Source organism: Schistocerca serialis, chromosome 3 (assembly GCF_023864345.2).
Source record: "Schistocerca serialis cubense isolate TAMUIC-IGC-003099 chromosome 3, iqSchSeri2.2, whole genome shotgun sequence".
In the NCBI taxonomy this organism is placed as follows: Eukaryota; Metazoa; Arthropoda; class Insecta; order Orthoptera; family Acrididae; genus Schistocerca; species Schistocerca serialis.
Window position 1 is genome coordinate 247,020,742 of NC_064640.1, and position 13,628 is coordinate 247,034,369.

The 13,628-nt window shown below is 44.0% G+C and overlaps 1 protein-coding gene across 2 annotated transcripts in view; it reads left to right on the forward strand.

Annotated features, from left to right (window-relative positions):
• The window catches only part of LOC126469995 (uncharacterized), a 501,305-nt gene that overhangs the window by 357,411 nt on the left and 130,266 nt on the right, over positions 1-13,628 (forward strand). For both annotated transcript variants that reach the window (XM_050097449.1, XM_050097450.1), the window contains one exon: positions 2,682-2,869. In XM_050097449.1, coding sequence (XP_049953406.1) covers positions 2,682-2,869 — 188 coding nt within the window. The remainder of the gene's footprint in view (positions 1-2,681; positions 2,870-13,628) is intronic.

Sequence of the window (13,628 nt, forward strand, 5' to 3'; positions counted from 1 at the left end):
GAATTTTCTTTAATGTCGTTTGTTGTTAGCAATATTAGCCTATTCCCAAGAGTTAGCAGCTTTCACTCAGTTAATACTAGGCAGACATCCAATCTGCATGTGGAATGCACTTCCTTGAGTCTTGTGCAGAAAGGAGTGCACTATTCTGCTGCATCCATTTTCAATAAGCTACCACAAGAACTCAAAAGTCTTAGCTGTAGCCCAAACGCTTTTAAGTCTAAACTGAAGAGTTTCCTCATGGCTCACTCCTATTCTGTCGAGGAGCTCCTGGAAGAGCTGAAAAATTAAGCAAATTCCAGTGTTACATTGTTGATTTTCTTTATTTAAACTTACGACTTGTCACCTGAATATGTTTTTTTACATTTCATTTTATCTATTTCTAATATCGTGTTAAAATTTCATGTATTGACTCGTTCCATGACCATGGAGACATCTCCTTAATTTGGTCCCACGGAACAATAAATAAATAAATAAATTTTCCACGATAGTACGCCAGTATATGGTATATAGGCGGTGGCTATCTCTTCCTCCGTGACTTCGTCCATCTCCACACGCTGTACTGTAGAGGTGGGGCGGAGAGCGCGTCTGATCTGCCATTCCGAGTACCCGTTTTTCCGAAATACAGTTTTGAGGTGTTGTAGCTCATGGGGCAGACTCTCTGACTCTCTTCGTCCGAGATGGTGCGCGCTCTGTGCACCAGTGTTTTTAGTACCCCATTCCTCTGCGAAGGGTGGTGGCAGCTATTTGCTTGGAAATACAGGTCGGTGTGCATTTTCTTTCTGTATATCCCATGGCCCAGGATGCCATCCGCTCTTCCTTTGACCATGACGTCCAGAAATGGTAAACTTCCTTCTGCGTCGGTCTCCGTAGTGAATTAGATATTCGGATGTATCGAGTTCAGGTGTGTAAGGCAGTCTAGGAACTTGTCCCTTCAATGGGGCCATATCACGAATGTGTCATTAACATAATGTGGAAAACAAGAAGGTTTCCATTTGGATGACGCAAAAGCTTCCTCCTCAAAGTACTCCATATAGAAATTCGCGACCACAGGCGAAAGTGGGCTCCCCATTGCGACTCCTTCTGTGTGCTCATAATATTCTCCATTAAACAGAAAATACGTGGAGGTCAGAACGTGCCTGTAAAGGTCGGTCGTCTTCTCGTCAAATGATATGTCTGCGTGAGCAGAAGAAACTAACGATCAAAGTCCGAAAACAATTTATTCGACTGTTCAATTAACCAAAACAAATTCTCCAAGTATAACACCAACACAAAACACTGATCCGTCTTCGAATCACAACTACATACAAGAATAATATAGAAAACAACTGAAATAATTTCCTACTAGTCTCCGCCAGAGACTTCTCTGATATACCAAGCCTAATCCAGAGATCAGCGAGAAGATCCAAGCCGGGATGCTGGGGCGGCAGCTATCCACGTCTGCTGGCGGTCGATTAACTGCCGATGTGCAGCCGAGCGCCGGCCTTTATAGCGCTTCGGCGGATGAGTACCTCGGAACTGTTTTCCATCACGTGGTTTGACATGTGAAAATAGTTTCAGAATCTGCAGTGACCTCTTCCTTATGTGTATGTGGGCCGGTAGTGGCCTCTGGTGGCCGCTGGTGTCACTGCTGTGTTTTTGTTGTTGTTGTTGTTGTGGCCGTTCATCAATATTGCCTGTCGGTTGTGTAGTGCTTCGGTGTGATTGCGAAGAGGGCAACCCGCGACTGCAGGCTGTCAGTTTGGTTGCTGATACTGTAGGCGCCGTCATGTCTGGTGGTGAAGGCCACAGCATCAGATTTCTGTGCAATGAGCTCAACTGACTCTTGAAGAGGCACCCTGGTGAATAACGAGACAACGTCAAAACTCACCAGGTTATCTGAGTCTTTCAGCTTGAAGTTCTCGAGACGTTTTACGAAATCCATAGAATTCCGAATGTGATGAGGGCATTTACCTACGTTAGAGCTTAGTATTTCTGCCAGTTCAAATGGTTCAAATGGTTCTGAGCACTATGGGACTTAACATCTGTGGTCATCAGTCCCCTAGAACTTAGAACTACTTAAACCTAACTAACCTAAGGATATCACACACATCCATGCCCGAGGCTGGATTCGAACCTGCGACCGTAGCAGTCGTGCGGTTCCGGACTGCGCGCCTAGAACCGCTAGACCACCGCGGCCGGCTTTCTGCCAGTTATTTGGTCAGCAAATATGTAGGTGACCTAATGTTGCTGACAATTGGGCGTAACGACACTCCTTCTTTGTGGACTTTAGGGAGTCCATAAAGTCTTGGCGGTACAGGTCCTTGAGGTGTCAATTTCTTGGCGACACCCACTGGTAAATCCGCGTCTTTGAGAAAAGCCCTAGCCTACATCAATGTAAACTATGTCCTGGAATATGTACAAATGTCTTCAAATTTTAAATTACCAGTAAGTTTATAAGTGCTGTTGCGTATGTATACCTGTGTACCTTGTATGCTGAAGTTTGATTATTTTCACACGAATAAATAAACAAACAGCACAGCAGTACGGTTACACATGTCGGTAAGCAGCACACGGAATATTTGAAGCTTAAGTATCCTTTGTTTTGTCTCGGATCTCTTAGATGCAGCTGATGTTTAGTGATAGAGACTGATGCGGAGCGGTGAGCGAGCATTTGCCTCTGTGATACGTGCTGTGTGTGCCAGGCGGGTTGATGGCGGCGTGTGCGAGCTGTCGTCTGCGAGGCCGCCGGAGCTGCGGCTGCTGCGAGACGTGCGCTTCAGTGCCTACCAGCGCGAGACCGGGGCAGCCTGCACCGACCCGCCGCCCACGCCGCCCGTCGACGTGTACCCCTACCCGCCCCAGTACCCGCCACAGGACCTGCCGCCTCGAGGTCAGTACAGTACTATAGTTGAATTCTTTTATCTTGGCGGCTCGCGCATGCCCGCTCAGACGCGGGAGATTGCTGCGTTGCCAGTTGTAAACGACGCACGCGCCAACAGAAGCAGCGCCATAGTCTAATATAGTTCTCAAACTTACGTTTAGGGGGGAGCGCGCAGTTTATGAAGTAAAGCCACCACGGCCGCATTAACCCTTTCGCTGCTACAGAGACGTGCTCCCCGCATTCCGCGCTGTGCGCGATTTTGTCATCACTGCACTGCTCGCCTGTGGTGACACGTGGTGTTTCGACTGCTTTGACACACTTATCATTCGATTTCAAAAAAATTATTTGGCACAAAAATTTGATTTTTACACATCTTCTTGACTGATACCTTGTCCCCATAAATGACTTAATTTTGTTTCGATGTTCAACGCAGTTATTGTGCAGCATTAAACGTAGTAAACTATTGCACGAAATTTTGAAGAGTTTGCAGAGGTAAAAGTCCATAGCGTATACTTTCTGTGGAGTGTGTACTGTAAGACCTTCAGTACACACACCATCAGATTATTTGACTTGTCGCTCTAACGAAGTAGGCGAGTGTCAGCAATATGTCTAGTGGTCTTATCGTAGCGTGTTTATCTTCTGCTGTTAGGTCAGACGATAGAAATGCCACTTGCACGCTTAGAGTAGCAGATTGACAGTGACTAACTTTAAACAGAACTTGATTAATTTTCACAACATTTATTAAAATAATGACAAGCATAAAGATTACTTAACTTGATTCTGGATGCTATTTACAATTGACAATCTGAAATTCCTTTGGTATTGGTACGTTAATCTTATTCTCACATATATCTCTGATACTTGACAAAAGTGTCTATACATGTATCTTCATGGCTATGTACAGTAATATGGAAATCTTATTAGGCACAGACTGAAACTTGACTATAGACTGCTACAGACAAATGTAGACTAGTTCAGACTGGTGCAGACAAATGCAGACTGACTAATTGGAGGTCTGTACACTCGTTATAATACCTCGTGCGTTCATGTATCACTGCACGAGTGTGATCCGCGAGGAGAAAAGGTTCTACTTTAGCAGCAATCTCATTGGCTGCATTACATATTAATACACGGATCGGCGGAAGCAGAATTTGGTCCGTCTCTATGGCAGCGCCATCTCGTATTGCGGAGACAGACGAGCGCTGCGCCTGTGCTGTTGTGCTTAGCGGGGCGCGCTCTAGAGGGAAAGTTGTGTACGTGCTGACTACGCGGAACTACGTACACAACACTTTCCCTATGGTCGATTTTAGTTGCCACAATGTTGAGAATGAAATGTGGACAAGATAACTAAATTTCATATAAAATTTACTGTATAACAATATCTCATTTAATTTAAGTACCAGATAGGTGTCATATGTAATATTGAGAAATATTCCGTCTTTTGCGACTGTAATAAAATTTTTATTTATACCAGAGTCATTTCGCTTTTTTCTGAAAAGTTCTGATTAAAACAAAATTGGCAAAGTACACAAAACTGAATTGTGGACGTAATAAAACATAGAAACTCAACTATATTGTCAGTGAGGTGCAGTGCTCAAACAATTTGTGTTTGTCACAAAGGACAGCAAATGCTTGCCAAAACGTAGATCGGTTGACAAATACATTGAATGTGATGATGTTGCCAAAGCATCGAAGCAAAGAATTGCATCAGACAATCAAGTAGCTCGGCAACATACAAGCAGAAATTCTTCTCTAAATAATACTTTTAATACTGTCGCAAAGAATATATCTCAATATGAATAGTAAAACAGTGACTGCAGAAGAGAAGATATACAAACAAAACAGATAACATGAATATTGTAAGTGTGCCTTTTCATTGTTTTTAATTGCTGTGAAAAGATATATTGGAGGACAAAATTAGAAAAACCGAAAACTCATTATGATTATAATGAAGAGACAAAGCACTAGAATTTTCAAAAAATTACATTCAAACGAATAAAATTCATGAAGTAAGACACTTTGATATTGTTTTTAAATAAAGAAAATATTAAGCAGCGAACAACATTTGAACTCAGAACCTTTTGCGTAGCAGCCAAACACCTTAACCATTACGCTAATGCAGCTTCTTGTTCAAATGAACTACTGGAGGACTTCAAAACATGACGCAAAATACCGACAAACACTGTTCAAATGGTTCAAATGGCTCTGAGCACTATGGGACTTAACAGCTATGGTCATCAGTCCCCTAGAACTTAGAACTACTTAAACCTAACTAACCTAAGGACATCACACAACACCCAGCCATCACGAGGCAGAGAAAATCCCTGACCCCGCCGGGAATCGAACCCGGGAACCCGGGCGTGGGAAGCGAGAACGCTACCGCACGACCACGAGATGCGGGCAAACAAACACTGTTAGTATGACTATGAATTATTCACGTTTCGTCGAAGTACAGTAGGAAATAAACAATTACTGCTGTTCTTTATTGCTAAAAAGCGGTTCGTGAGAATGATACAAAAAACCTTCCCTTGCTATCGCCTGAATTAGGAGGCTTATCGCTTGTTTGGTTTAATTAATTAATAGAACATGAAGCAATTGGTATAAAGAATGCTTTTTCCAAACTTTCCATAAAAGAAAGTCTGCTATCAAGACATTGCTTTTGGTCAATTACTTTATTTATGACTGAACGTTTCTAAAACTGAAGCCACTCGTCCGTGCTCTGCACTGCAGTCGAGCTCTGGCAACGTCGTTCTCTGTTCATGGGCTGACTGTGTTTTGTGACGTCAGATGCGCAGAATGAACCTAAACTCGGCCGCTGTCGTAAATGACGCGCACTATAGCTGCTACCTACCGTGCGCCTTCCATCTTCGTCTCCAAACACAGCAGCCATCATTTTAATCTGTAGTGTACACTATATTGCATTATATAATCGTTTGCACTGCTAATTATTAAAACTGCAATACCACGAAGACACCATGCAACCAACGTCAAAATGGGTTCCGAAAACAACGATCGTGAGAATTTCAGCCCGCTCTGTTCGTCCACGAGATCCAGGAAGCCGTAAATACAGGCGCCCTGTTTGATTGCGTGTTCCTTTAATTCCGAATGGTGTTCGATACAGCTCCCACACTGACGCCTAATAAACAACATACAAGCGTACAGAACGTCAGACTCCGACTGGACAAGAGTTTCTAGCAAACGGAACATACTGTAGAATGTCATTCACAACGGAAAGAAGTCTTCAGACGTAAAAGTAATTTCGAATGTACCCTAATGGAGTGCTAGTGCACGATTACTTTCTACGGTATATGTAAGTGACCAAGTGGATGATGCTGTTATATATACTTCTCAGTCAGAACATATGACCACCGACATGCTATCGATATAAACCCATCCAGGGGATAGCAGCGTCACCTGGTGAGGAATGCCTACTAGTCAGACACATGCACGTTGCATGTAGTATCAGTGAACATGCTAGCCATGTGTAGAAGGGAAAGGCAAACAGTCTATCTGAGTTTGACCGAAGGCAGATTGTGACGGCCCAGAGGCTAAGCACGACCATTTCAGAAACTGCACGACTTGTCGGATATTCGAGGACTGCTGTGATGAATGTCTTCAAGACGTGGCAAAACCAAGGCGAAACCACGTCCAGACGCCGCGGGGTTGTGCGGCCACACCTCATTACAGATGTCGGACGTCGTACGCTCGGAAAACTGGTAAAACAGGGCAGACGGCGAACTATGGCAAAACTAACATCTGACTTTAATGCTGGGCAGAGTACAAATGCGTCCGAACACACAGTGCACCGAACACTCCTAACGATGGGCCTCTGAAGCCAACGAACCATGCATGTGCCAATGCTAATACCACGACATCGGCAACTACGATTGAAATGGGCACGTGACCATCGGCACTGGACGTTGACGCAGTGGCAGAGCGTTGCATGATCTGATGAATCCCGACACGTTCTTCATCATGCCAATGTTAAAACAGGGTAATATATCCTTGACACCCATTCTGCGGGACGTAGACAAGGTGGCGGCGGCTCCATTATGCTCTGGGGAACATTCATGTGTGCATCCATGGGTCCAGTGGAGCTCGTGAAAGGCACTATGACGGCTTGCGAGTATCGTACATTGGTTGCAGACCACGTACACCACTTCATGACGATCATGTTTGCTGGTGGCAGTGGCATTTTTCAGCAAAATAATGCGCCATGTCACAAGGACAGGAGTGTGATGGAGTGGTACGAGAAACACAGTGGCGATTTCGAACTGATGTGCTGGCCCCCCCAACTCGCCATATCTGAACCCTGTCGCACACATCTGGGATTTGATTGACTGTGGCGTCAGAGTTCATCGGCCCCCGCCCCAGAATTTACGAGAATTAGGTGACATGTCTGTTCAAATGGGGTGCCGATTCGCTCCAGCGAGCTACCAAGGCCTTATTGCTTCCATTTCATGACGCGTCACCGCTGTTATCTGTGGCAAAGGTACAAATACTTGCTATAAGGTAGGTGGTCATAATGTTCTCGTAGATCAGAAAACTGTTGTGAAATGTAGGGAGACCTGCAGAGAATCGACACTTAGTGCAGGGACTGGCAGCTGACACTCAGCATAAACAAGTGTAGCGTATTACACGTAAACCAGTACAAAGATCCGGTACTGTATGGTTACAGGATTGCAGAAGAATCACTTGAAGCAGTCACATCCATAAGATATTTAGGAATAGGTGTATGGAGCGATTTAAGGTGGAACTACCACATAAAATTAATAGCAGCTAAGGTAGATGCCAAAGTGAGATTCATTAAGGAAGTCTGGTCCATGCTCAAAGGACGTAGCTTACAAAACCATCTTCGACTAACGCTTGAATATTGCTCGTCAGTCTTGGATCCGTACCAGATAGAACTGATAGAAGAAACAGAGAAGAAAAACAGAGTGTTTCGTTACAGGTTATTTAGAAAGTGCGATGACTGGGTGTTGAGCCGGCCGAAGTGGCCGTGCGGTTAAAGGCGCTGCAGTCTGGAACCGCAAGACCGCTACGGTCGCAGGTTCGAATCCTGCCTCGGGCATGGATGTTTGTGATGTCCTTAGGTTAGTTAGGTTTAACTAGTTCTAAGTTCTAGGGGACTAATGACCTCAGCAGTTGAGTCCCATAGTGCTCAGAGCCATTTGAACCATTTGAACTGGGTGTTGTGTGATGTCCTTAGGTTAGTTAGGTTTAAGTAGTTCTAAGTTCTAGGGGACTGATGACCATAGATGTTAAGTCCCATAGTGCTCAGAGCCATTTGAACCATTTTTAGAAAGTGCGAAGGCGTCACGGAGATGCTCAGCCAATTCCAGCGGCAGACGCTGCAAGAGAGGCGTTCTACATCACGGTGTGATTCACTGTCAAATATTGGAGAGCGTATGGTCCTCATATACTGCGGAAAAAGTATGGATGTAAAATTAGAGGTATTCGAGTTTACACGAACGCTTAACAGCAATCGTGCTTCCCGTGAACCATTAACAACAGGAACAGGAAAAGGAGGAAGTGACAGTGGTACACAAAGTACCCTCCGCCACACCACAAGGTGACTTATAGAGTACAGATGTAGATCTAGAAGTGCACTACGTGCTTACACACAGGGCATTTGAGATAGGTAATTTCTCTGTAACTTACAAAATAGTAAGTAAAGGAATATTTAGATAGATAAACGTAAGAAATGTTACTCTTTCTGCGGACTTATGAACATAGTTTATTTACATATTTTCCAGAGACTTATAGAAACGATTCATAATTTTTTAAACGCAACATTATTTTTTCCTGTCATGTTACTAACGTGTTTAAACCAACCGTGTACAAATCAATTCAAATCAAATTTCTCTCAGTTTTAGCTAGGAAGATACAATCGTTCAAAGTTTTACAGGTGGATGCAACATGCTGTACGTAATTAACTGAGTTCAGATGGATGCTCTAGTAGCGGAATGTTCGTTTAAGCGAAGTGTTCAAACGAGTGCCGATTTTCCTGAACGCTCAACTCAACGTGTCTTCTCAACCACCTGCGGACGAGATGTAAAGCTCGTGGTGTCACGGAGCGAAATAATTCCTCGATGTTCTGTTTAAAGTCATGTTCGGTTAGACTGTAGATGCACCTTTACAAGGCCGATCGGAGTCCACTCACAACCGACGTCCCATCTGCCACGGATACTGACGCAGAATAAACATAACATGGCATACACATCTGGCGAGTACGTTGACGTGTTGCTGATGCTCGGCGAATCCCGACACAATGCAAATAAAGCATCTATGGCTTTCACCATGTGATATCATGGTTACGAGCCCCACCAGCCATTACATTTTCATACTCTGAGCAATGACTTCAAGAAACAAGTAGTTTTAGGGAAGCAGAGCAACTCATAGCTGAAGCTTGTCGTTCCGTGACACCAACAACTTGACATATCGTCCGCCGGTCGTTTACAAAGCCACTGAGTTATTATTTATTATTATTAATTCCTTTAACTCCTTATGTGGAGCATAGGGCTGCAACAAGGGATCGCCATATTGTTCTGTCTTCTGCTAGTATCTTCATTTCTTCCCATCCTATTCCTTGTTGATGGCCTTCTGCTTCAACTGACCGTCTCCATGTCATTTTGGGCCTGCCTCGTCTCCGTCGTCCTTGCGGGATCCAGTCAAGTGCTTCTCTCGCAATATGTTCATTTGGTCTTCTAAGAGTATGTCCTAACCATCTCCACTTCTTGCTTCTGATTTGCAGCTCAATTGGCTTCTGGTTTGTTCTTTCCAAAGGAGTTTCGTTAGAGATGACATTTGGCCACCGTATGCCCAGGATGTTCCTCAGGCATCTGTTGTTGAATTTCTGCAGCTTGTGGATTAACTGTTCTGTCACTTTCCATGTTTCACATTCATAAAGGAGCACAGATTTTACATTACTTTCAAATATCCGCAATTTGGTCCTCAGTGATATTTCCTTCGATCTCCTGATAGAGCGTAGAGTTGTATAAACTCCCCTTACTTTGTTGATGCGGCTGTTAATGTCCTCTGTTGCACCGCCATCTGAGGTAATCATGCTTCAAAGGTAGCAAAACTTATCCACCTTTTCAATTATCTGGCTCCAAAGCTTAAGCTCTGCAGTGCTGTTATCATTTGCCCGCATGTCTGTAGTTTTTTGGGCGCTAATTTTCAAGCAACTTCCTTCGCTGCAGATTTCAGATCTTCCAGCTTCTCTTTCATGTCTTTGAGGCTGTGGGATAGAAGGCAAAGGTCATCTGCAAAATCTAGGTCTTCTAGATGTGTCCCATTGCTCCGTTTTATTGCTCTCACTTTATCTATTGCTTGCGCCATTACAAGATTAAGTACTATGTTCAAAAAGTATCGGTGAGAGCATGCAGCCCTGCTTAACCCCTGTTTTCACTGCTATTGGATCTGAAAGCAGACCTTAATGTTAAATCTGGCATGTGTAGTTTTCATAAATGCACTTGACGACAGCTGTTATTTTCTTGGGGTTTCCACTGGGTTAGGCATTCTCGAAAATGGGTACCCGTTTGTACACCTCACTTGAATGAACATTCCCTCGCCCAACATATATCTATACAAAGCCAATGATTATGTAAAGCGTGCGGTATCCATATCTAAAAATTTGAATGTTTCTAGCTCACTAAGTAAAATCGATAGAAATGTAATTGTAATTGGTTTACACACAGTTGGTTTAAATACACCAGCAACACTACAAACAAAAAGTACTATTTAAAAAATTAAAACTAATTTCTATAGCTCTGGAAAATAACTAAATAAACAATATTCATAACTCCGCAGAAAGAGTAAATTTCTTACTTTTCCCTATCTAAATAAGTATTCTTCCACTTATTATTTTGTAAGCTACAGAGTAAAACAGCTTATCTGAAACGTTCTAAATGAAAATGGTTAATATCTTAGCGCAACCCTGTAAAGCAGACAGGAGTAACGCCATGTACAATGGAGTGCGAAATTTAAGAACGAAAGTAGCTTTCGCATGATGTATCACTGCCAAGTAACACAAAAAATGATTCAAATGGCTATAAACACTTTGGGAATTAACATCTGAGGTCATCAGTCCCCTAGACTTAGAACTACTTAAACCTAAGTAACCTAAGGACAGCACACACATCCATGCCCGAGGCAGGATTCGAACCTGCGACTGTAGCAGCAGCGTGGTTCCGGACTGAAGAAGTAATACAGCTCGATGAAATTTGGACCGTACATATAAAGAACTGCTGCAGTGTAGTGCAGAAGGCAACTCAAATAACTATGCAATGAGAGGAACAGAAATGACACTTTTATTCAAAGACATTCACTGAAGTCACCGCTATTGACTGGACATTACAAAAGGTGGGACGTGGTTCTTAACTGGGTGTGTGATCACCACGGACGGCAGTGCATGCTCTGCAACATACTCCCATGCTGGATTTATGGTTGGTAAGGAATTCTTGTGATGGGGCCTATTGCTCCACCACTGCTGGATGCTCATTGGTGAGTTTGAACGTGCTGCAATACGTCTCTCCAAAGCATCCCACACGTGATCGATGGGATTTAAGTCTAGGAAACTGTCAAGCCAGTCCAGTCGCCTGAGTATCCTCTAGTTCCAAGAGCTCCTCTACTGTAGCTGCACAGTTCGATACGGTCGCGCATTGCCATCCATAAAAGCGAAGTAGTGACCGAATACACCCCTGAAAAATACACGTGGAGAAGATTTACAGAGTCACAATAACGTTGACCAGCGAATGTACCGTCCTCAAAGATCTGGAGGTCAGTAGAGCCATGAAACTATATGCCTCCCCACAGCATAACACCTGGACCACCGAAACGATCATGTTCGACTATGTACCTGGGTACGTCACGTGTTTTCATCTCTCGACATATAAGGGTACGTCCAACATTGTCGAATACGATCGTTTTGGTTGTCCAACTGTTAAGACGTGGGGAGGCATAATGTTGCATGCGTGTGCTCATCTCCAAATATTTGAACACTGTACACTCTTCGGTCGACGTTATTGTGAGTACTGTACTCCTTCACCATGTACGTTTCTTCGAGGGTGTATTCGGCTTTGACTTCATTTTTACATATGACAATAAGTGACCGCATCAAACTGCACAGATGGAGAAGTTTTTGGAACTAGAGGATATTCAGTGATTGGACTGCCCGTTTCCCAGACTTTAATCCAATCGAGCACGCTTGGAATGCATGAGAAGACGTTTTTCAGCATGTACACATGGACCAACAACTGTCCAGCAGTTGTCAATCGCGCTAGTGGAGGAATGGAACACCCCACCTCTGCCGGCCGCGGTGGTCTCGCGGTTCTAGGCGCGCAGTCCGGAACCGTGCGATTGCTACGGTCGCAGGTTCGAATCCTGCCTCGGGCATGGATGTGTGTGATGTCCTTAGGTTAGTTAGGTTTAAATAGTTCTAAGTTCTAGGGGACTGATGACCACAGCAGTTGAGTCCCATAGTGCTCAAAGCCATTTTGAATTTGAACCCCACCTCTCCGTTTGGTCAAAGTTAACACGTCACAGAAATGGCCGACTAATTGACCGATATCATTAGAAAGTTATGTATTGCCGAGTGCCTTAGTCGGAAAATTTTAAGCACCTACGTTCCAAACTTCATCAAGAAACATGTTAATTCCTTCAATATATATAATGATGAGCGAAAACCTTACAACCACTGTCTATCGCGAGATTGAATGCTTGCTATTGAGGATGCGAACACGTAAGGAAAGTATATACTGTAATCAAAGCAGAAATGACGGAAGAATCATCTGAGTGACGATACCGGCCGCAAATGGCGAAATCCTGCGACATAAGCGACTTGAGCAAAGGGCACATCGTTAGGTCTGGCGCCTGAGAACGAGCGCCCACGAAACGCCGAAGCTGGTCGATCGTTCCCGGGCTTCTATAGTGGCCGTCTGCGTAAAGTGCTTTAAGGATGGTGAAAATACGAGTAGGTGACAAAGTGTTGGACGTTCGCGTCACATTACAGACGTGGATATCAGAGGCTTGCCCGCTCTGTAAGGCAGGATAAGTGGTGATCTGCGACAGATCTGACGACATTTACAATGTTGGTAGAAGCACAAGTGTTTCGGAGCACACGTTCAGCGTACATTGCTGAACACAAGGCTCCGCAGGAGACGAGCAAGCGTGTTCTATTTTGACTCAGTAGCATCGTCAATTACGTTCGCAATGGGCACGCGATCATCGAAATTGGACCGTGGATGATTGAAAACGTGTCGCCTGGTTGGATGAATGACGTTTCTTGTTACACATCGGATGTAGTCGTGCAGGCCGTTAGGGGAAGCAACACATACATTTATTTGGGCTTCCATGCGACGTAGTTATCGAAGCCACCATGATAGTTGTGGATTATGTGAACAGTATTTTGAACCACCGACATCCTTTCACGCTTCATGTCTGCCCTGACAGTCATAGTATCTTCCAGCATAATAACTGCCGTGTCACAGGACCCTAATTATTTTACAATGGTCTGAGGAGGATGATTGTGAATTCATGTCGATGTTTTTGCCATGATATTCGCCTGATCTGAACCAGAGGGCACACATTTGGCATACTATCGGGCGCCAGTCCTGCGTCCACAAAGCACCGGCCTGTAATTTACGAAACTGCTTGACATCTGGTGCCAGACACCTCTGATACACTACCAAGTATTTGTGAATATATACCATGCAGAATCGCTGTTGTATTGCGTTCCAAAGATTGACCAACATTCTATTAAATAGGT